Source organism: Strongylocentrotus purpuratus, unplaced genomic scaffold, assembly GCF_000002235.5.
Source record: "Strongylocentrotus purpuratus isolate Spur 01 unplaced genomic scaffold, Spur_5.0 spur5_scaffold_17, whole genome shotgun sequence".
NCBI classification, from domain to species: domain Eukaryota; kingdom Metazoa; phylum Echinodermata; class Echinoidea; order Camarodonta; family Strongylocentrotidae; genus Strongylocentrotus; species Strongylocentrotus purpuratus.
This window is the reverse complement of record NW_022145602.1, coordinates 8,070,083-8,094,018: the sequence shown is the minus strand read 5'-3', so window position 1 is coordinate 8,094,018 and position 23,936 is coordinate 8,070,083. Positions and strand designations below refer to the sequence as shown.

Sequence of the window (23,936 nt, the reverse complement as noted above, 5' to 3'; positions counted from 1 at the left end):
ACAAACAATTCCCAATTGTCATTCAATAAAATCGGAGAATGTATACTATTATCTAGATCTATTAGGAATAAATCATTGTCAAAATCATTCAATTAATTGGGGTAAAAATAATTATTCCGCCATTATGACCAACAGTGTATAAGCAGATAATCTTCACATTACTCGCGCCCCGCTCTACTCTGCTTGATATAAGATCGGGGGCCCGTTTCATAAATTTGTTTTATTTATGAGAAATGCTTAATTTCTATGATAAATTTGCTCTCAGCCAATCAGATGCCTTGATTTCAGTAGCTTTTAACAGTAGCTTGTAACTTGTTATTAATATCAAGTTTTATGAACAGGGTCCAGATCTTTCTCTTTACAACTCATGCAAGACTTTTACTTTTCGCGGTAATACTACTGACAACTGGGCCCCCGTCTTATAAAGAGCTGCGATTGATACAATCGCAAGTTTGCAGTCTTTAGCTCTTATATATGTACACAATTGCGATTGATATCAATGCCAAATAAGTTGCGATTAAAAGCAACTGTTTATAAGACGGGACCCAGAGGAAGAAACCCAAGAAGAAGTGTGATGAGGAAGCAGAGGAATATTTGAATACTATTTCCCTTTAAGAGAATGACATAACTTCAAAACATGATACAGTCGACCAGAAAGGGCGGGGTATGGGGCGACCGTCATCAAAATTTCAACTTTCAAATTTAGTTTATTTCGCAATTCACATTCATGGCATTAATAATTCATGGATTTAAAGTTCACTTCTTTCAATAAGAACACAAAAAAATAATTGTCAGGCTCATACCTATTTTGAACTCTCCCTTTCCACTTTTCAAAATTATTTGCCCCATCAGGGAAATATTTCCAAACAATAACCACAATAGTAAAAACAATCAACACTATCATATCAATTTCTGTAGTCAAATATTGAAGTATTATCGAAAACGAAAAACAAACACACACAAAAATTACATCAAATATTACAGGAATATTATATTCATACTTTAACAACATATAAACAAGACGGGAGTGTCTATAATCATCAATACAATTAGACAATTACATTTGTAACGCCAAATTCATACTTCAGCTAGGCGGGGTATGGGGGTGTTTCAACAAGCCATAATCAGATGATCTAAAGTCGATTTAAAATGATAAAACACCCTCAAGAAGCTTCAAAATAATGTTCTTGATCGAAATACAACTTGATTTTTAGGTTCGGTATAAAAATGTCAGAGGTAGAAAAAGTGCCAGAATTGACAATTCTCCGCCCCTACTTTCGATAAACGTGTTTCAATTTTATGTTCACATTTACTTTTCCTAGATCAATTCGAAAAAATAACAATAAAACAAATAAACATAATAACCCGACCCGACCTGCCCTAGATGTCAATGTTTCTATTTCAACCCCCTTTTAATTTTTGTTCGACCTTAATTTATATAGGCGTTTTGGGGCAATTCCATGTCATTTTCTATTTGTGCGTATTGTGTGGTAAAAGTTATATCACATTGGGTTAATTAATGAGATATCCTATTCCCTCGTCCCTGTATGATGCCAGTATGCCACTATATACATCTTGAACTTTCACTATCATCATCTCTGAGTTCACCATCAAGTAAGATATGCTTCACCGAGTTTTACCGGGTTTTACCGGTTTTTATCGGGTTTTACCGAGTTTGACCTAGTTTTAATCCCCCACACCCTCCACCCCAGCCCCTCGTTCCTAGAGCTGCCACAATGTTTCTCTCATTCACTATCATCATTTCATGCTTATTCATTCAAACAAACTTTCTAAGCCAGTCACCCCTTCTTCGCGGTATCTCTTGGCGACCCAGCTCCGCACATTTTCGCTTGTCGGGTACCGCAGTTTCGGTTTCTCCGCTTGTACGCACTCCACGATGACGTCGATGACGGGTCCAGTCTCCTGGGCGGTGAACAGGTCAGGCTTGCTGAGTAGGAGTCGGAATGCCGTCATTTGCTGCATAGGATAATGATATTTATAAAATTAGTAATAACAATAGTTATAATAAAGATATAAAGTAGAAGAAGAGGAACAGGAACAGGAAGAAGAAGAAGAAGAAGAAAAATAACTACATGTATTGCGTACATCCATCCATACTAGTAGAGGATGCTTTAGGCGCCTAGCAATACCATAGGCTTAGCACAGCTGCTCTAGGGCGCTGAAACCATTCAACGAAAACAAATCTTCCCAGGTACCCAGGCACTAACTACACCCTATTCAATTGTGGCAAATATTTTATATATTAGTATCTTGTCAAAGGACATTAGGGACTTTTAGATTCTGCACGACGAGAACGCGTGGACTGCCCTTTTAAGGCAATGTGACGTCCTTTTAAGGCACTGGCAGTGACGTCGCATTGCCTTAAATGGGCAGTCCACGTTCTCGTCGAGCATAATTAATCTAAAAGTCCCTATTAGTGCCACAGCGGGACCCGAACCGAAAACCATGTGTTCGACGGTCTCTAGTGACGTATCCACTAGACCGCGAAATTTCTTGACCATAAATGACAGGCATGCGCATGGAAGTACAAAGAACATTTTGAGCTACTACAGATTATAACAAATGAATTAAAGTTGAAAAACAAAATAAAAAGGCAATACTACTTTTTGTTCAAAGGCATCGTTTAACGATGTAAAATCTGAGATGCATGGTATACGTGTTTTCAGTGTCTGTGATATGGTGTAATATTGAAGCCCTAAAATAATTGCGCTTCAAAATGATCATGAAGTGCCTCAAAAAGTAAAAAAAAAATTAGTGACCGGTTTTACCATACTCATTTCCCCAATAGACTGTAGTGTTATGCAAAACCGTTAGGAAAACGAATTTTTAAATTTCTATTTCCAATCATAACTATCTTGATAATCAGACAGGCGATCGGCTCCTAAAAGTGCACGGGGTTCCTAACTGACCTCAATATTTATAAATATCATTGCAGCATGAGCTAAATCCAGGATTTTGTTGCATAATGTGAGACAAAGTAACCCGATCCCTTCAAGAAATGAACTATGATTATTTATGGTTATGACGAAAACGATTTCTCACCTTCACCGTTTCTTCAGAAACGTCTTTGTTGTCTTCTTCTGTGCTGGCGTTCGCGGCCAAAGCTTTACCAAAGTTGGTCGTCACTGGTCCTGGCTGGACTGTACTGATGCTGTAAAATTAGAAGTATTTAAATGAAAACAATGATATGATACCTTGTGTGGGTAATTCTTATAATAATGCCCTAACTGCATGCTGTGTATTGTTTGTATACTACACACTGAAGATTTTTTTTCTGTTGGGGATCGGGGGGAAATTCAATGAATTATTGATAATTTATTGCATTTTCTTTGATTTTTTATTTGTGGGAACTGCCCCCCTACCCCCCGCTGCGTACAGTCATGGTTCAGTGGCAAAGCAATGGCCTCGTAACTGTGAGGACCCATGATCAAAACCGTGTCGATGTGCTATTTTTTTTCTCTTTAACCTCAATCAGAGGAACTTTATTATTCAAATTGACATTCCTTTTTGTTTCTTTTCCTTCAAATAAACAAATTCAACTCATATACAATCATAAACAAATAAAATATTGCAACGTCCCATTAGTTTGTTCATGAGTACATCTGTTTTCGTTGTCTACAGCATCTCAATTAATTTCTGTACCATATTGTTATTTTCTCTTTTAATACTTTTACAGTTCAAATAAAATGTCAACTCATATTTAAGACTACGATATAGAGTTCTCGCATGTGTTCTATTAAATGATTGTAAATTCTTTATGTGGTTTCTATATATTACATACTCAGCAAAATTTATTATTAAATTTACTAAATGACAAATTGAGTTTTCAACTTCATAACCAAGTATTAAAATCTGTTCAGTCATCTGAATATTTAGACCACATAAATTGAAGATTACACCTGAAACAATTCTCCAAAACAATCTTACGTTTTCACACTCCAACATCATATGCTTAGTGGTTTCTAGCGTATTACATATCTCACATGTATTATAATCTAAGATCTTCCATTTGCATAAATTGTATCGTGATGGTAAAATCATATGCAAAAGTTTAAAGTTAAATTCTCTGATTTTATTATTCCGTACAACATGAAATTTAAACTGTAGAACAGATGACCAATTAAAATCCGCATGTAAGTGTAATCGTTGTTGCCATGCGTTTAAAATATATGGTTTTTTCTTATTTTTTTGCACAATCAGTGAATATATTATTTTCGTATTAAGTTTTGACAAATCTATCATATCCCCTGTCGAAATCTCAATGGTCTGTAAATCAATTACTTCATCACGTTCTACCTCTTGTGATTTACGCAACCATACCAAGGGGAAAGCCTTTTTCAACATAGCAAACTTAAAAGCAAATAACATTTTGGGTAACCCATATCTTTGGGCAGTTTCGTCAGAGTTTTTCCATCGACCGTCATTAAGAACATGGTGTACTCTTTTTATTCCTCCTCTCTCCCACACCTTAAAATGAAGCATTCGGTTCCTTATTTTAATATTACTATTATTCCATAGTATCGTTCTCATTATGTTATTCGTCCCCTCAATATTTACATATTTTAGTTCAGACCATGTACAAAGCAAATCAAAGTAAAAATATGGCAAATTTGCTGTTTTACATAATTTTTCCATGTCTTTCTTGTGACAGTTAAATTCTAAACTTAAGGGTATTCCCCCAACCTTGTCAATCCAATAGGAAAACAATGTTTTCCATGAGGTATTTTGACAGTTCAAATATTTCATTATCCATGAAAGACGCAATGCACTAACTCTAGCTTCCAGATCAATCATTCCCAACCCCCCACTTGTAACATCATTAATACAAATATTTCTTCTTATTTTTTCTGTTTTTGAGCGCCACAAAAAGGAGTATAATAACTTATTAATTCTTTTGATGGCATCTTTGGGTGCTGGAACAGCAGTAGCCACATATACTATTTGTGATGCAGCTAGCATCTTTATAACTGTGATTTTCCCGTAGTACGTCAGATGACGCATTTTCCACAAATCTAAAATTCTTTTAATCTTGTCAATTTTTCCTTCCCAATTTAGTGTTTCTATTTCTTTTATATTCATCCCTACATAAATCCCAAGAAATTTAAATGGATCGTTTGAAAAAGCCAATCCTTCAATTTCATTTGCATCACATCTTTGTGAAAGCTGCATTATTTTCGATTTATCCAAAATACCAGCATATCTGCCAATTTTTTTTATTTCGTCCATTGCATGTCTCACTGACGCAAGTGAACTGAGTGTCATTACCGTGTCGTCTGCATATTGTGCAATTTTAATTTCTGTTTCAAGTCCTTCATGATTTTTATCTAGAACTTGTATACCTTTAATATCTTTATTTTGATTCACCTTTAACGCTAAGATTTCTGCAGTAATAATAAATAACAATGCTGATAGTGGGCATCCTTGCCTTACACCTTTCTCAATTGTGAAATTTTCTGAGAGCCATCCATAATTCATAACACTACCACATGCATTGTGATATAGTGTGCGAATCCATTTTATATATGTATCTTTGAACCCAAATATTTCCAACGTTTTAAAAAGAAAAGAATGATTAACATTGTCAAAAGCTTGTTTGAAATCGATAAACATAATAATACCCGGAACATGTTCTGACTCACAATAGTCTATTATATCTTGTATAAGACGTACGTTTTCAGTAGCTGACCTTCCTTTCATAAAACCCGACTGATCGACCGATACTATAGTATTTATTACACGCTTCAGTCTATGTGACAAGGCACGAGCAGCGATTTTGTAATCGACATTGAGTAATGATATTGGCCGCCAGTTGCCAAGGCGCGTCTTAGGACCTTTTTTATACATAAGAGTAAGAACAGATTGTTTTTGTGACCATGACAACCCCCCATTACAAAATCCCGTATTCAGACTTTCCAACACCAGGTCTTTTATCTCTGACCAGAAACATTTATAGAATTCCACTGTTAGGCCATCACTGCCTGGCGATTTATTATTATTCATGCCTTTTAATGAGTTCCAACATTCTGCTTCAGTAAGTAAACCTTCGCAGCTGTCTGCTTCTTCTTCGCACAATGAATGAATATCTATGTTTGTAAACACGTCGTGAGAGCTATATTGATGATCATCGATTGAATACAAATTCGTATAATAACTATGTATGTGCTTTAAAATATTATCTTTCTGAATTTTCCCATTAACTTCTAAAGAGTCTATTTCTTTTTTCTGGCCCCTTCTCTTTTCGAGTTGCAAGAAATATCTATTTGATTTTTCACCCTTTTCTAACCATTTCTCCCTTGAACGTACAAAAGCACCTCTACATTGATATGTATACCATTTGTCAATATTATTTTTTAGTTTCTTCATTCTATCGTTATCCTCTACAGATAGGTTACATTCATTTTCACATAGATCTCTTAATTCTTTTTCTAAATTAACAATGTAACATTTTTTCTTTTTATTCACATCTATTGCATATTTCATACTAAATTCCTTTATCTTTATTTTACAAAGTTCCCATTTTTGTTGCAAATCTAAGTGTCTATATTCAAGTTTTAGTTTTCGAATAACATCTGTGACATTTGTTCTATATGTCTCGTCCTCAAGCAGAGAGCAGTTTAGTTTCCAAATACCTTTCCCACGCTTCTGTTCATGAACCTTAATCGTAAGTGAAACAGCATTGTGGTCACACTTTAATGCAGGTCTGATATCGGTTGAGTAAACCCTGTGCATAAAATCAGCTGGAACAAGCCAATAGTCTAATCTTGAAAACATCTTTAAAGAAACCTGTCTCCATGTTAACTGTCTTTTATCTGGATTCTGCTTTCTCCATACATCAATCAAATTGAACAAATGTTGAAAACATGAAAGATTACGCTTACGTATATTTATGTGTGAAATACCCCTAGTATCTAATTTTCGGTTTTGGACACAATTAAAATCACCACCTACAAGAAGCACATCATTATGGTTCTTGTACTTATTTGACCATATTTTTAAAGTTTTAAAAAACTTTTCTTTCAGCGTACTCTTTGTTGGTGCATATATATTAATACAAAAGTATGATTTACCATACAAGCAAAACTGTAATGCAAGAATTCTTCCGTCTCCTCGTGTGAAAGCTTTTACTGATATCAGTGAACTAAATAATCGGTTGTGTATTAGAATCACGACTCCTTTTGAATGATTTGTTCCATTATTGAAGTAACATGCTCCGTTCCACTCTGATTTTATTATTGATTCCAGATCTTTTGTTACAAATGATTCTTGTAAAAATGCGATATGACATTTTTGATCATTAATCCAGCGAAATATTTTGCCTCTTTTAGTCTTGTCTCTTATTCCTCTTACATTGAGGGACACAAAAGTATTCTTGATACTTCATTCATCGTTTCTTGTTTGTTTTTCCAACAGTATTTCGTCATCTTTGTATTATGTAGCTTTGCTATTTTTTCTTACTTGAATTTCTTGGCTTTACGGGTGCTGGTTTCTTCTTCAATTTGCGCTGATTCTTGGATGTGGTATCGGCTCATCATCGCACTCGCTTGAAGATTCCTCATCGCCACCCGAATCGATTTTCCCTGATGCATTGCTGTCGCATTCTTCGCTGCTGTTGATATGTGACGTACTAGCTACGCTAACTTTTGCCGATGTCACATTTGATGCGTCGCGTACTTTGCTGGCCGATCTCGTACCGGTTGCAACGCTACTCGTGCTGGCATCTGCTTCAGGAGCCTTGTCCTTTCTTTGGACTCCGTGGCGGACGTTGGCGATAAAGTCCTCGAGACTTGTCTGTCGCGTCGCTTCACGTTCCTTGCTCATCTTAGCTTGATCGTGCGGTGCGGATTTCCCCTCGGCTACAACTTGTGGCGTTGCCACGTCATGATCGCGATGGTCGTTATGATCGTTAGCAGACGACGCGTCATTCGTTGCCATGGCATTACGCAACATGTTGGAGCCTTCGGGACATGCGCTTTGGATGTGACCGGATTCCTTGCATTGTCGGCACCGTACGTCATTGGTGCACGTCGAAACATGGTGACCTGCTTGTAGGCATTTCGAACATGTCGCACTTAAAGGCTGACCTAGATGATAAATGCGAGCAACAAAAGAGCTTACAAAAACCAGCTTGCGTGGTAGTGGCTGTGATGGTGGTCGAATATAGAGTACTCGATCGCCATTCAAGCAGCTGGTTAGCTGACCGTTGACTCTCAACTTCTGACGTATGATAGAACCAACAACCTCGGACTTCCTAGCTTGTAATTCTGATCGGATAACATCATCGTCTACCGAGAGAGGAATGTCCTTTATTGTGACCCTTGTTAAATTGTCCTCCTTTTCTCTGGTGAAAGGGTTCAAATCATATACAGGGGCAATGGCGCCTCGCACTCCCAACCCATTTGAAATTAATCGAATGCGCTCTTTGGGGCAGGTCAGGTATATTCGCCATAGACTACGTATCCGCTGAATTCCGGCAATCTTGTCCCTTTTCCCGCCTTTGGCAAGGGCAATGTACAGTTCCTCACCAGTAAGCGCTTTCTTATCGGTATCTTGCACATCATTCTCACGGAGAAAAACAGGTTTAGGCCCCGTTGGTAGGAACGCGTCGGGGCGTGGCGCCGTTTTCTCTGCATACATAGTTCAATGTAGAATTTTTTTTTTACTCACATAAATTGCAGGAATTTCCAGGACGGTTGTCCTTTTAATCCAAAGGGTATATCTCACAATATCTCACAATATAGGTGAAAAACTTCTGTCAATTTCTGTTTAGCAATCACAGCTGATGTTCGAGATATTTCACGATTTTAGACCAAATTTTAAGAGAAGTCAAATACAAGCGTCGTAACACTTGAAGCGCCCTCTATTCTGTCGATGTGCTATATTAGTGCCCTCTTGTGGGGCATTAATCCTCATTACTGTCAGTTATGACTTAAGGGCGTAGGTCCCCTAGTTGATAAGCATAGTAGCATACACATGCTTTAGCAGTCACGCAAAACAAACACTGGCAAACTATTATTCAATCAAATCTGAGAATGTATACTATTATCTGGATCTATTAGAAATAAATCATTGTCAAAATCATTCCATAAATTGGGGTAAAAAAAGTTCGAACTATATGAGCGACAGTGTAAGTTCACTGGGATAGCACGTACCTTATTCCAAAGTTCTTAAGCTGTGGCAGTAACGATTCACTAAGACCCTCCATCGCAAATTTGGACGCATTGTACATATCCATGTAAGGCACAGCTTCAGAATGAGAGAGAGAGACAGAAATTAAATTGAACACGATCGCAAAGACTTTCGAGAAATCAACTCAAGGGCGATTTCAATTTTCAATACCTCATCACTTATAAAGAATCATGTTTGGATTAGCCTACGTATATAAGGCTCTTCTCATGTTTGCAAACCAAATCGACCTTTGATATTAGGTGACCGTTAAACCCAACTCGAACGCTTTGTTGACTGTTACGAGTTATGCAATCACAAAACTAATATGCCTACACCGTGTGGCAGGGGCGTACGCAGGGGGGGGGGGGGGGTTGGGGGTTCAAACCCCCCACCCCCTTTGGTATTTTAATGTATGTAAACCCCCCTAAAAAAACCTAAACCCCCCCCCCCCCCCCTTGGTTTTTTTTTTTTTTTTTTTTTTTAATTATTAAAAAAAAAAAAAAAAAAAAAGGTGACCTTACCCCCCCCCACAAACGAAGAAAAATGTCAAATTATGAAATTTTCGAGACCCAAAAAAAAAGTGTCCGCTTATTCCCCCCCCCCCCCCCCCCCCCCCCCCCCCCCCCCCCCCCCCCCCCCCCCCCCCCCCCCCCCCCCCCACTGAGCGACTTTTCGGCCGGCGCGATTTTAAAATTTTCGGGAGCAAAATATTTTAAAACCCCCCTTGAAAAAATCCTGCGTTCGCCCCTGCCGTGTGGCATATAGCTACGAGTATTTAGTGAGCTCTACAAAAAGCGATCTTAAAATCAATGTCTTAGGATTGCTCTGGTTTGGTTTCGATTTCCGCATAATAAAACGTTATAGGCCTACATACATATACAAATAAACAAACAATTCTTTAAAAAAAATAAGACTGGATATTTCTATATATCTAGAGCCATTCAACATAATGGCTCTGTTTTTTCCTAGAGGTACAGAAAGAGAGATGGACAAACATATTAAAAAATAAAGAAAAAGTAATATAATAGAAAATATGATATAATATGAATATAATTATTCCATAGTATAAATACATATTAGAAATATAAATCGATCTTAAAGGTAATCCAAAGTTTTGGGAAATTTTGAAAATTGGATGGATAGTAATTCTTTAACATTTTGATATATTTGAATGCCCTGTGGATGTATTATAAGCACTAAAAAAATTAGTTCCTAAAACAGTTCTGCTTTCGAGCAAATTGAATAATCAAAATTTACCGGTGCTCCCGGTAAATTTCAAGTATTAAAATTAGCGCCTAAGCCAATTCCATGGTAGCTGATGCGATCATTTTAGCCAAGAAACATTGTTTTAAAGCTAAAGTAATATCAGTCTTGAGAGGGAGCAATACAACATAACGAGTTTATTATTTACAATTTCATCCCTTTAGACTCGATTTAAACCTCGACAACGATCATTGAATATTGTAATATCGCATAATGCTTCCAATACGTTCATTTGAACCGAATTTATGACCCTATACCAAAACTTTGTATTACCTTTAATTGATTTAAACAAACACACATATAAACCCCACGCGAACGACATTATCGGTCTCCTGGCCCGGCGTTCGCATGGGCTAGCAGAAATATAAATCTTAAGAGGATGAAATGGAGCAAAAATTAAAAACTACTCGTACTCACCAAGATGTCCAACCATGCTACTGATATTCACGATGCGACCAGATTTCTGTTTCTTCATGATAGGCAGCGCTGCTCGTATCAACCGCACCGTGCCAAAATAGTTGGTGTCAAACATATTCTTAGCTTTCTCCATACTCATCGCCTCCAGCGGCCCGAAGAAACCAAAACCAGCGTTATTTACTGTGAAAAGAAATGAGAAAGGAGGGAAAAGGAAGAAATAAATAAAAGAATAAGAAATGGACCTGTGCGTACAAACCTTCGCTCCAATGCAGACCCGTTTCGATTGACTTTTCATGTGGCTCATAGTAAGGCAGGAGATCGCACATTCACTGTTGCAGCAGCTAGTGGAATAAATTTCCCTCCAGTATAAAAGCTGCTCCACAAGAAACTCCTTAAAATCTACTTATTGCCTACTTGATTCGCTATTATTTTTGTTTATTCAATGTGATGTTAAGATTTGTGGTTATATTGTTATATTGGATATTATTGTAAGCGCTGTGATATAGTGTACAATAAATAGCGTAGCTAAATGCCTAATAATAATAATAAGAAATAGAAGAAAGAATGAAAGAAAATTGATGAAAATAAATAATAAAACAAAAACAGAATGGAAGAAAAAGAGAAATAACGAATGAAATAAATAAATAAGGTTTTCAAACGGTTTTCAAAAGTTTGTTTCAATGCGTTGTGAGCCCACGTACAATGATACAGATCTAATATGGTCATAATACCAGTAAAATAATAGTCTGGATTTGCTAAACAAAATGTCTGAAGTATGGGTTTTTGAGGCGGTTTCCCCGTCATATCCGGAGCCTAAAGAGAAAGTTAGCTGAAAGTTACACGATGCATACAAGTTTGTTGAACCGCTTACACTGACAATACAATATAATACACCTAGTTTGCATGTAACTGCAACGTGAGACTATACAGTGCGTCCCAGAAAAAACGAAACCGAGAAGTATCGATGTTCTATCATAACTTAATCACAACTATAATTAATGAATGATACATATTTGGAAAGCTTAGAATCTTCTCTTTCACGTGATGTTACTCAGATGATGCATATTTCACGCATAAGTGAATAAAAGCAATTTGAAGGAAGGAAACCAAAAAGACATTTGGCGGGCGGTATTTGAATTTCGAAGAAAAATTCACATTTCTAGAAAGTTGAGTTTCTGCCCTTTCGTATGACACCTCAATCAGGAAAAATGAGGTAGGAATGACAAAGTTCTGTTTGTTTAAAGTAGTGCTTGCATTTCCATAATTTTATCAAACGAATTCGTTTTCACTGGCTGCCTGCCGTATCAATGAACGAAAATAACAAAAGACTTTTTCGTTGACAATCAGCCGTAGACGAGAGTCTTCATGCATGGCTGATTGTCAACGAAACGGAGTTAAGTCTTTTGTCAAATCTGCTATTTGCTACCCAGTGAAAACGAATTCGTTTGTTAAAATTATGAAAATGTAAGGGCTACTTTAAACAAACAGAACTTTGCATAAGTGAATAAAAGCAATTTGAAGGAAGGAAACCAAAAAGACATTTGGCGGGCGGTATTTGAATTTCGAAGAAAAATTCACATTTCTAGAAAGTTGAGTTTCTGCCCTTTCGTATGACACCTCAATCAGGAAAAATGAGGTAGGAATGACAAAGTTCTGTTTGATTAAATTAGTGCTTGCATTTCCATAATGTTATTAAACGAATTCGTTTTCACTGGCTGCCTGCCGTATCAATGAACGAAAATAACAAAAGACTTTTTCGTTGACAATCAGCCGTAGACGAGAGTCTTCATGCATGGCTGATTGTCAACGAAACGGAGTTAAGTCTTTTGTCAAATCTGCTATTTGTAAGGGATACTTTAAACAAACAGAACTTTGTTATTCCTCGCTCATTTTTCCTGATTGAGGTGTCATATGAAAGGGCAAAAACTCAACTTTCTAGAAATGTGAATTTTTCTTCGAAATTCAGATACCCCCCGCCAAATGTCTTTTTGGTTTCCTTCCTTCAAATTGCTTTTAATCACTCATGCGTGAAATATGCATCATCTGAGTAGCATTAACTGAAAGTGGAGACTCTAAGCTTTCCAAATATGTAGGCTATCATTCATTAATTATGGTTGTGATTAAGTTATGATAAAACATCGATACTTCTCGGTTTCGTTTTTTCTGGGACGCACTGTATAATAAGACGGCATACTGCATGAGCTAGAAACTCACAGACCTAGGCTCTGCTCAAGGCTGTGGTAACATTCAAATTAGAATTGGTTCCGTCAGACTAGGCTACACTCACTCAGGACGTCGACACGCCCGTGTTTCTCCATAATGAACTCGAAGATGCTCTTGACCTGATCATCGACGGTGACGTCGAGCTGCCGAACGAAGAGCGTCTTGTCGAGGGCATCGCTCGCCGCCTTCTCGAGGCCTTCCTTCTTAGCCAAATTCCTCATGGTGGCATAGACCAGGTACTTCTTGTCTGGGTCCTGGGCTAGCCTGACGGCTAGGGCCAGACCGATACCGGTCGAACAGCCGGAGATGAGTACGACAAGAGGGGCCATGGTGTTCCTGAGAGGATATAGAAATGAAAGGAAGATTGCAAGGTTAAATATAATCTTCGGTGGAAGGTGCTCTAATAACCGAATGACCCCACACCCGAAAAAACGGTCAGCTTACCCTCACAAAAAATGTTGAATGGTATACAGGGCTCAAATTAATTTTTTTTTCCACGGGGGCTCTTCCCCCGAAAAAAGAGCCCCCGTGAGCCTTCTCACGGGGGCTCTCACGGGGGCTCTTTTATTACTGACGGGGGCTCTTTTTTATACAAATATCCATTGAATTGGTACCTATAATACTCCTCAATTATTTGCTATTTCATCATTATCATTTCAATCAGCATTTTCCCTCTTACAAATTTACAAGCTACATAGCCGTTACTGGCCTGTGTATATAATATATACGCATACAACACTGATCTTTATGATGTCTTTAACGTGACATATCTTCTTCTCCCCTTGCAAACGAAAAAGAGAACATGGTCATTAAAAGGGATTAAGCGACAAATAATGATTGTGATTCAAATTGATGCGAATATTTGTTTGAATAAGCACTGCTATTCACCCGAATCTTCTTTGTAAAAACAACTTTTACAAATCTCAGCCATGCTTACTGAGTTGAGACGTTCCATTCAATTTAAAATACCCATTACATAATACACTTCTCCTAATCTCAAAGTGATCTTACAACACAGTGGCAGAATTGCATGGCTGAGATTTGTAAAAGTCGTTTTTACAAAGAAGATTCTGGTGAAAAGCATTGCTTATTCAAAAAAAATCCTTGCATCAATTTGAATCACAATGATTATTTGTCGCATGGTCCTTTTATTAAATAACCTTGTTTTCTGTTTTGTTTGCAGAGGGAGAAGAAGCTATGTCACGTTAAGAAATCATAAAGATCAGTTGTATTGTGCGTATATACATATGATACCAGAACAAATGTTGATTATCAGAATGTCATTTTAGAATACCTCTATACAAATACCACATTTTCTTTAGCCCGTATCAGTATTAGTATGATCCAATATAAAGCTATTATTCTTTATTTAATTCAGTATAATGCTTTTCCTCAAAAATAGTTTTGCTATTTTTTTAGGGTTGAGACGCTAAGAAATGGTTTCAAATGTACATTACACGAACCCTGAACCATTGCAAAATGATGGTGGTTCTCTCTCTCTCTCTCTCTCTCTTTATTTTAATCATGCATTATCAACTACATATAGAGCAGCAACCAAAAACTTAGGGTTATCTGAGATAGGTGAAAGTAAGAGTTAAAAAGAAAGTCATGCTAAAACGGCGCTTCACTTCCCCCCGCCCCCTAAAAAAATAAAATAGATTAGTAGTCCTCCTCTCCAGAATCCCCCTCCCCCCCGCCCCCCCCCCCCGCTTTAATATCACATTTCCCAAGGGGGCCGGGGGGTGGGAGGAGGGTAAACCCCCTACCCCCCCCCCCCCCCCCCCCCCCGCCGTAGATCTGCCCATGTTACCATATCATTCCACGACATTTTGGTCTTCCTCTTCTCCTCAAAAGGGACTTTTAGATTTGCGTGGACGTGGACGTGGACGTGTTACGTCCTTTTAAGGCACTGGCAATCACATGTGACGTCCTTTTAAGCACTGGCAGTGCCTTAAAAGGAGGTCACACGTTGCAGTCCACGTTCTCATCGTGCAAATATAAAAGTCCCTAATATTGATTTACTGGTCGAGGTTCATTATTTGCTGACAACGATAAACTTCCCCAGGCCATGACCATGTTTCTGCCCTTGCGCGATCGCCTCCAGCTCCAGCAGACATGGCGCGGCAGCGTGCACACGCACCGCTACTCCCGCCGCTACTAACGGCGCAGTAGGCCTATAACCACTGCTGACGGCGGCACTGCACTGCGAGCTGAATCGGTAATAATAGGCCTACTCATAAAACGAGAAATCTTGCACGCTAATCTTAGTTCCATTTCATTTAAGGTTTGAAAATTGAAACTCAATATTGAAACTCAATATTGTGGTAAAGTTATAACAAAAAAGATTATCTTTATTTTATAATTCCACCGGGGCGATTTTTAATTTTGCAATCGCCCCCGTGAGCAACCTGACGGGCGCGATTTTGTAGCTCACGGGGGCGAATCGCCCACCGCCCCCGTGTATTTTGAGCGCTGATGGTATACCAATAGTATACCATTCGGAAGTACCATTAAAAATACCATACGGTTACCATTCACAAACACCATTTAAATACCATTTTGATACCATTGAGATAACGCTCGCGACATACCATATAGGGCACCATTTAAATACCATTGTGATAACATTGAGATAACGCTCACAAGGTACCATTGGGCACCATTCATTTACCAATGAAATACCATTCAACCTATTAAAAAACATTGTGGACGCTCATTTGCATATTCACTAATAGTAGATGACTGGTGCCATTTACACTACTGAACTTTGAATATGAAATATCCAAATGTTTGTACCATTCATCTACCCTTATCCTAATAAAGCCCAATCCCAACCCTACCCTTAAAGCTATTACAAAGTTTTGGTATGGGGTCGTGAATTTGGTTCAAAGGAACATATTGGAAGCATATGCTATCCTACGATATTCACTGATCGTTGTCGCGGTCGAAATTGACTCTAAAGTTATGAAATTGTAAATAATAAACACTTTATGTTGTATAGCTCCCTCTCAAGGTCAAGATATTAATTAAGCTGTAAAACAACGTTTCTTGACTAAAATCGACCGATTAGCTATTCCCGTTCGGAAACTATATACCACAACTACATACTCTGAGATTTTCATGGTCGCAGCTACCATTGTACGGCCCTAGGAGCTATTTTAATTTTTTTCAAAATTTACCGGGAGCACCGGTAAATCTTCATATTCAATTTTTCTCGAAAGCAGAAGTGTTTTAGGGGCTAAAATTTCTAGCACTTTTAATACATCCACAGGGGCATCCAAATATATCAAAATTGTAAAGAATAACTATCCACCCATTTTTCAAAATGTCCCAAAACTTTGTAATACCTTTAAGCGTAAGGCCTATAACAAAGCGAAACCTTCGAGCGCGGTGCAATTTTGTCAGAGGAGTTAAAATCACGGACGATTCGCGACGGAGTTGAACAGTCACAATCGTATCGCAAAAAAACGCTACTACAGTACAGTGAGTTAGATAACAATCGCAACGATTTAGAGGAGAGCTGGGAGATGGTTACTTTGCGCCGATTAATTGGAAAAAATTGCGAACGCTTTTGATCCAATGCAACATTTTTCTTAAATATCTAAATGATAGTTCATTGTAACCGTCTGCGTACAAAGTGTCCTTATAGCTTTAGACTCCATTTTGTATAAACTAAATTCTCACACTTTTTAAAAGTGTTGTAACCAAACCTTGTGTCTTTCAGAGAATTACATGACACATAGCGCGATTGCATTTAGCTGAACTGTAGAACATACTAGATCTAAATTATACTAAAGCCTGCAAATGATAAGAAACATTTGAAGACACCAAATATATATAACAAGATACGGATACTTACAGAATGCTGTTGCGTTGACGGTCAGCTTCAAGAATAGACTGTTAATAGAGTTGACAGCATTATAAGGAAAACGCGTCCCCCTTACGGTGAACCGTTGTTTGCATCAATGGCTTTGTGTGTTCCAGTTACGTAATTATGAGCGTTCTGGAAATAAAAGATAAGATTCGAGTTTGTTGTACAGCTTAGCCCCACCGTTAAAGTGACACAAAACACCCCAAAAAGGTGGGACACGAATAATTAGGCAGGACTTTTTACTCTGTAACTTTGTAAAGATTTATGGTGGCCCCTCCCTTAAAAAAAAAAAAATATATATACATGTAATGCTTATCCGGGGCTACATATTCACACATAATATACTCTTTCCACCTCTAGATTCGATGAATGGGGGGGGGGGGGGGGGTAGACTAGGACAGTCAGGAAGAAGTGGGATAAACTCTTAAAAATGATAAAATCACAATTTGTAGACGGAATTGTCCCAAAGTAAGTGCTTAAAATATCAAAGGTAATATCACTAAATAGCCAACTTTTACGGTCACTTCTTAAACTGTTTGTTGTTTTCTAAATATCGCACAAAGCTCTAGATAGTAATTGAAGGGTTTAAAGGGATTGTAAGTCTCTTTTTTTTGTGATCGCATTCATTCGTCCACTGCTTAGAGATTGACATGATTGTATTTTTCAAGGTAATGTTGATAGTTGGTATTTAAATGACAGAAAAAAGAATTTCACTGCTCAATGTACAACTTAATTTCATTTCACTACGTGTATTTATTTTCATTTCCAGCACAGTTCAAATATCATGAAAATAAATACTACGCAAACTTAAGCAAAACATAATAACATTTGAAATAAAGAACAGTCATTACAAAAATGTAAACTTTTAAAGGAGAAAAGTAGAATAATTACAATGCAAAGAAGTTGTTATAATTTTTTTTAAATGGAGAGCTCAACTCAAAAGCATGCATTAACTGAGAAACGCTAAAATATCTTTAAAGAAACAATAACGACAAAGCGGTCAACAGACCCAGGGGTCTCATTTAAATATAAATGCTGTAAGCATGCATGACCAAGAAAACGCATTAAAAAGGGTATCTCTTTTATAAATTGGACGCGGTCCGAGCGTTAAGGGGTTACAAAACGTCCATTAAAAAACGGTACTTTTTCAAAATTATGCTGTACGCGTTTAGGGGTATTCTTCTAGATCCCGACTCAGAATTGAAAGCTGGTCGGGAAGACGGTTGTCTTTAACTTTCGGTTACGTCAGCTTGATAATGTAAAAACAAATAAAGAAGCCCCTATGCTTCGCGTACCAGCATATGCTTCATTACGACAACAATATGGTCAATATGGTCACGTTTCTGCCACTCTGGCTGCATCTAAATGGTGATATTAACCCGTTGACTACCGAATTATCTAATTCCCATAGACTTAACACAGAGACCACCAGGTTCCAGTAAGCGATGGGTTAATGGCGTCGTGTACAGCGATAAAGATGTGTTAATTTCCGGGTCAAATAAATTCAATATTGTCATAGCTAGAGCAATGTATTCGTGTATCACAGTCAAAGCCATCCAATTATATATATAGATATCATTTTGATTAGCGGACATAACTATTTTTAAATTATCTTGCTTTCTTCCAGGGTTGGGTGTCGATCCGGGGGGGGGGGGGGGGGATGGGGGATATATCCCCCCTAATATTTCAGGTGGGGGGGGGGGATGGCCTGTACAATCATCCCCCCCCCCAATAATTCACCATCAAAACAAAACATGAAGAGAAAATTAATGATGAGAGCCCGATGAGAGTAGTTAATGGTTATTACTCGCAAGATGACCATCAATATACACATTTTGCTATCTCATTTTCTAAAACGAAGTAAATGAGACAACCGTATATGAGACAAGAATAAATTGAATTCTCGCTCATACGGCTTCATCAGGAATTGATGAATTTATTCAATTTATTCAATCAACAGCATCATAGAAAAATTAATACAGTGCGCCAAATGCAAAGCCGCAGCGCTAAAAAGCAACAAAAAGCTAAATTGTTAAGCTCGAAGCGCAAAAGTGCAAAAAAAAAAAGTAGAGAGTGGGAGAGAGAGATGTTGAGAGACAGAATGTCCACACACACAAACAAATTATCCCGAAACTCTATAACGAAACGTCGTATAAATAATCATCGTATAAATTCCAGGATTTCCACACACAGAAGAAAGTACTCCTGAAACTCTACAGCGAAATGTCGTATAGGTAAGAGGTCACTTTTTTTTTTTTTTTTTTAGTCCCAAAAAAAAAAATCGCAACGACTCAGCCGACCGCTGAATAAGCGAGGGGGGGGGGGGGGGGGGGGGGGGGGGGGGGGGGGGGGTAAGAGGACATTTTTTTTTTTTTTTTTTTTTTTTTTTTTTTGGGGGGGGGGTCTCGGTTATGGGGGGGTTTACACATAGAAAATTACCAAAGGGGGGGGTTAACCCCCCCCCCCCCCCAACCCCCCCCCCCCCTCCCTGTGTACGCGCCTGGTTCCATGACACATGCTTCGCCGACGATTGCTCTGCCGACATTTACTCCGCAAATCGCGACAATTGCTCTGCGACATTTGCTCAACGACATTTGCTCGGACGTCAAAAGCTCCGCCGACACTTGCTCCATCGACACTTACTCCGACGACAGATGCTCCGCCGACAATTGCTCCGCCGACAATTGCTCCGCATGAAGCGATAAATGCTCCGGTGACAAATGCTCCTCGAACGACAGTTGCTCCGCCGACATTTGCTCCGCCGACAATTGCTCCTCCGACATTTGATCCGCATGAAGCGACACTTGCTCCGGTGACATTTGCTCCGACGACATTTGCTCCGCATGAAGCGACACTTGCTCCGGTGACATTTGCTCCGACGACATTTGCTGCGCCCAAAAAGTGTCCTATAAAATACAAATGCTACTAGTTGTTTTTTTCATTTTCTGAATGCATTTCATGAAATAATGTAGATGAAATGAAATGAATGAATGTTGATGATGTGGGAGGAAAAAGGAGTTACCTAAAAGTCATTTCGAATATAATGAAAAAACTTTCCATCTATCACTGTACGTCCCATATAATGTACACTAAACACTCATTACATGTTATGGGAAGTTTTTTAAAAAAAGTAGAGCAGCAAGCCACATACCCCAATACGCGCATAGGCTACCTCCTAGTTAAGCAGGGCTCCCACTTAGCCGAGTTGTATTGGCGAGTAATGGCGTGATGTGACACCGATGTGATGAGTTGCCTCAAAGAGGCACTCGCAGTCTCGCAATACTCGCGAATAACTCTTTTGTAACTCGGGATAACCCTCGACAACTCGGTATGGCTCGGCTTAACTTTTCACAACATTCCACGGCTCTCCTCGAAGTCGCGAGCAGTTCCAGAATTTTGAACATGTTCAAAATTTTCACTGACTCGTTGTAACTCAAGGAGAACTCGCTTACACTCGTGATATACTCGCATTATACTCGTAACAAGCTTGCACTGCACTCTTCATAACTCGTAGCAACTCGCCACCTTCAAGTATACGCGAGTGCTATTCGAGTTTCCAAGAGTGGAGTACGAGCACGGCGATCGTGCTGCGAGTCATGCCGAGTTGCCTACGATATTAACGCGAGTTTAGATCGAGATACAGGGAAATAATTATGACCGAAAGAAATAACAAGGGGAAAAGAAGGAGTTTTATATAAACACTCCATATCAGTATGTCCATGCTTTCTTTTGATATGAGTTTGTTACACCTGGCATTTTTGGATAGACGTTGTTCTAATTCCATCCAAATAATACACCATGAATTCAAGCCAGTGTGCAACTATTTAAAAAAGATTCGGTTTATAGTTATGTTTTAAAAGATCCATTAAAATAAAGTTCATGTACCACATCATCATTTATCAACATGATCTAATATCTGAGGAATTAATCTACATTAATGTATGAATTCAGCACAGCGTGTGGTATCCAACATTCCAGAGGAGAGAAATGTAATGTTTTATCAAGAAATCAACATCTTGGTGTTTAACAAGTTCGAACCTTTTTTTTTAAAGAAGATTTCGATAGACTAATATTATGGTAGGGAGAAAAGCAATGTCATGCAATGTTATGAATAGCGGTCCTTAAGAAAAGCGGGCCATAATGATTGCATCAATCTCAATCTTCCTCAAGAGCCTGAAAACTTTCCTCATGAACAAAACCTGTAATAATTCACGAATGTTTTAATCACATCAGTTGCGAAATGATATGAATGTTCATTTGTAAAGCGCAATAACTATGTGGATATATTCTATTGCGCTGCAAGAGCTCGTAAATGCTGTGCAATACATACTATAAGAACAAGTGAGTTTTCAATTTTTATTTAAAATTATCTAGTAATGGGGCTTTCCTTATTTCTAGTGGTAATTTATTCCATAATCTAGGGGCAGCACAGAGAAATGACCGATCCCCAAGGGTTACTTTGGTTTTATATGGGGGTATTTGCAACATAAATGTGTCTTGTGTACTACGAAGGTTACGCCCATGAGTGTGAGACTTGATGTGTAACAATTCAGTAACGTAACTAGGAGTTTGACCATTTAGAGCTTTGTAGACTATCATTAATATTTTAAATGTAATTCTATGGCGAACTGGCAACCAGTGTAGTTCCTTTAGAAGTAGGGTTATTCGAGAGAATTTTGGGAGGCTGCAAATTAGTCGTGCACATGTATTTTGGACCCGCTGCAACTTGGAAATTTGGGAGTCTGGTAATCCATACAATAAACTAGTACAGTAATCTAGTTTACTTATGACACATGCATGCATGCTAGTTTTCATGCTGTCAATCATCAAAAGTTCTGTTTTTTCTCATTTAACATCAACTTGTTTCGCAACATCCAAATCTTAATATAAGAAACACATGTTTCTAATTCAGAAATACAATGATCTTCAGCCGGTGTGTTAGGAAAGAAAGACAGGTATAGTTGTGTGTCGTCTGCGTAGCAGTGACAACTAATACTAGGAAACTCCGTATGGATATTTGTTAAATGAGTCTGCTTGTATACAATGTAAACAACCGAGGGCCTAATTGCAACCCTTCAGGAACACCAAAAGGCACATTGAATACATCAGAGACAACGTTATCAATTTCAATTTTCTGTTTTCTATCTGACAAGTAAGATTCAATCCATTCGATAACCTTGCCATCAACCCTAAAATGGCTTCTTAGAGTTTTCAGTAGACATGAATAATGATCTATTGTGTCGAAAGCACTGCTCATATCAAGGAGAAGCAGTAGACTTCTAGTTGTCCATTGACATAAGAAGATCACTTTTTATCCTAAGAAGTGCTGTTTCAGTACTATGAAATTTTCGGTATGCTGATTGATTAAACGGCAAGAGTGAATGATGTTCAATGTGCTCAAGAATTTGTTGGGTAGCAGCACCTTCTACCAACTTAGAAATATACTGAAGATTACTAAAGGGCCTTTTAATAAATTACTCAATTCCGTTTCGAGGCCCGGCTGTTTCAATAGTGGTTTCACTAGAGCGACCTTCCACGATGCAGGGAATTGCCCTGCTGATAGAGACAAGTTCAACATAGAAGTAATAACAGGTATCAATACATCGAGACAGCAATAATTTGCAGCAATAATTTTGTGGGCATTGGGTACAATGGACAGGACTTCTTATTGAGCTTCATTGTCAATTTTCTGACGTCTTGTTCGGACAGTGATTTAAAACTTGTCAGCGTTACTATCTGCGAATCGACTGGAACGTCATCATTGATCAGTTTGTCTACATGTACATTGCTACGTTTTAAATCTATATCGTTATGAAATTTCTGAACTTTATCCAAGAAAAACTTGCCCAAGTTGTTGACGAATGATTTCGAATCAACGTTTAAAAGGTATAATGGGTTGTTTATTTGACATGTTTAATAAAACCTTTACGATATTGAACAACGCTTTTGTGTTTCTTTATATTCAGACATTAAATCTTTATGGTGACTCTTCCGTGCCTCATACAATGAGAAGAAGTAAGAGTTACGAATTGACTTAAATGTTTTCCAGTCTTTGTCTGTTTTTGATTTCATCCAATTTTTTTAGCTTTCCTCTTTTTTCTATTTTCTTCTAATATACTATCGGTCAACCATATGGCGCCTTAGGTCGTAAAACAAAAGTTCGTGTTGCCTTTGGCGCATGCTTGTCTAAGATGTCATTGAGAGTTGTGTCATATAGCATCGCTAATTCAGTGACATCAATAGGTGTTCCATCACAGAGACGACTTTCAGTTAAGTTTTCTGAGTAACTCAGTATTGATTGCAGATAGTCTGCGAAATGAAACCTCTTCAACAGGAACGCGAGGTTTACTTGAATAAGGTAACGCATTACAGGGATGTGATCAGAGATTAAAGATGAATGTACCTGAGGTTTTCCAATGACAATGTTATCATCAGATTGCCGTCTTATTAACAGATCAAGAGTGTGGCCGTGTATGTATGTGGGTCAACTAACTGTGTACAACACAGATACTCGAGAAGATTTACGAAAGACTGTGAGTCTCCACTAGAACTATGTATGTTGAAATATCCAACTATTAATAAAGGAACTTTGGACAATAAATGACTTTTAATATAATCATTGAATTCTGATAGAAAACATGATGCAGATACAGGATGTAATGCAGAGTAAGGCGGTCTGTATATATTAATGACACACAACTGATAGGATTTACATGAAATTTGGTACCCTGCAGGCGCGGATCCAGGATTTTCCAATAGGGGGGGCCGGAAATTCGAAATTCGCGCAGACCATTATTTAAACTTACCAATACTGACAAGGTCATATTAGAAGCACTGTACTTTAATAGTGTACTGGTACCTACAAACGGGCACAATTATTTTGGAAAGGGGACAAAAAAGTTTCAAAAATCCAAAAAAATGTCAGCTTCAGAGGGGGGCACATCACCCCTCAGACTCCCTCTAAAAGTATTAACCG

At 38.1% G+C, this 23,936-nt stretch overlaps 1 protein-coding gene across 1 annotated transcript; it reads right to left on the bottom strand.

Moving 5' to 3' along the window:
• Positions 1-1,767: 1,767 nt before the first annotated feature.
• Positions 1,768-16,989, bottom strand: LOC115918734 (retinol dehydrogenase 8-like; the record flags this gene model as incomplete). Its single annotated transcript, XM_030988614.1, has 6 exons — positions 1,768-1,977; positions 3,064-3,172; positions 9,171-9,264; positions 10,867-11,046; positions 13,154-13,425; positions 16,949-16,989. Coding segments are annotated over 6 exons (900 nt in total), but the record flags the coding sequence as incomplete, so codon positions are not given.
• Positions 16,990-23,936: the final 6,947 nt, after the last annotated feature.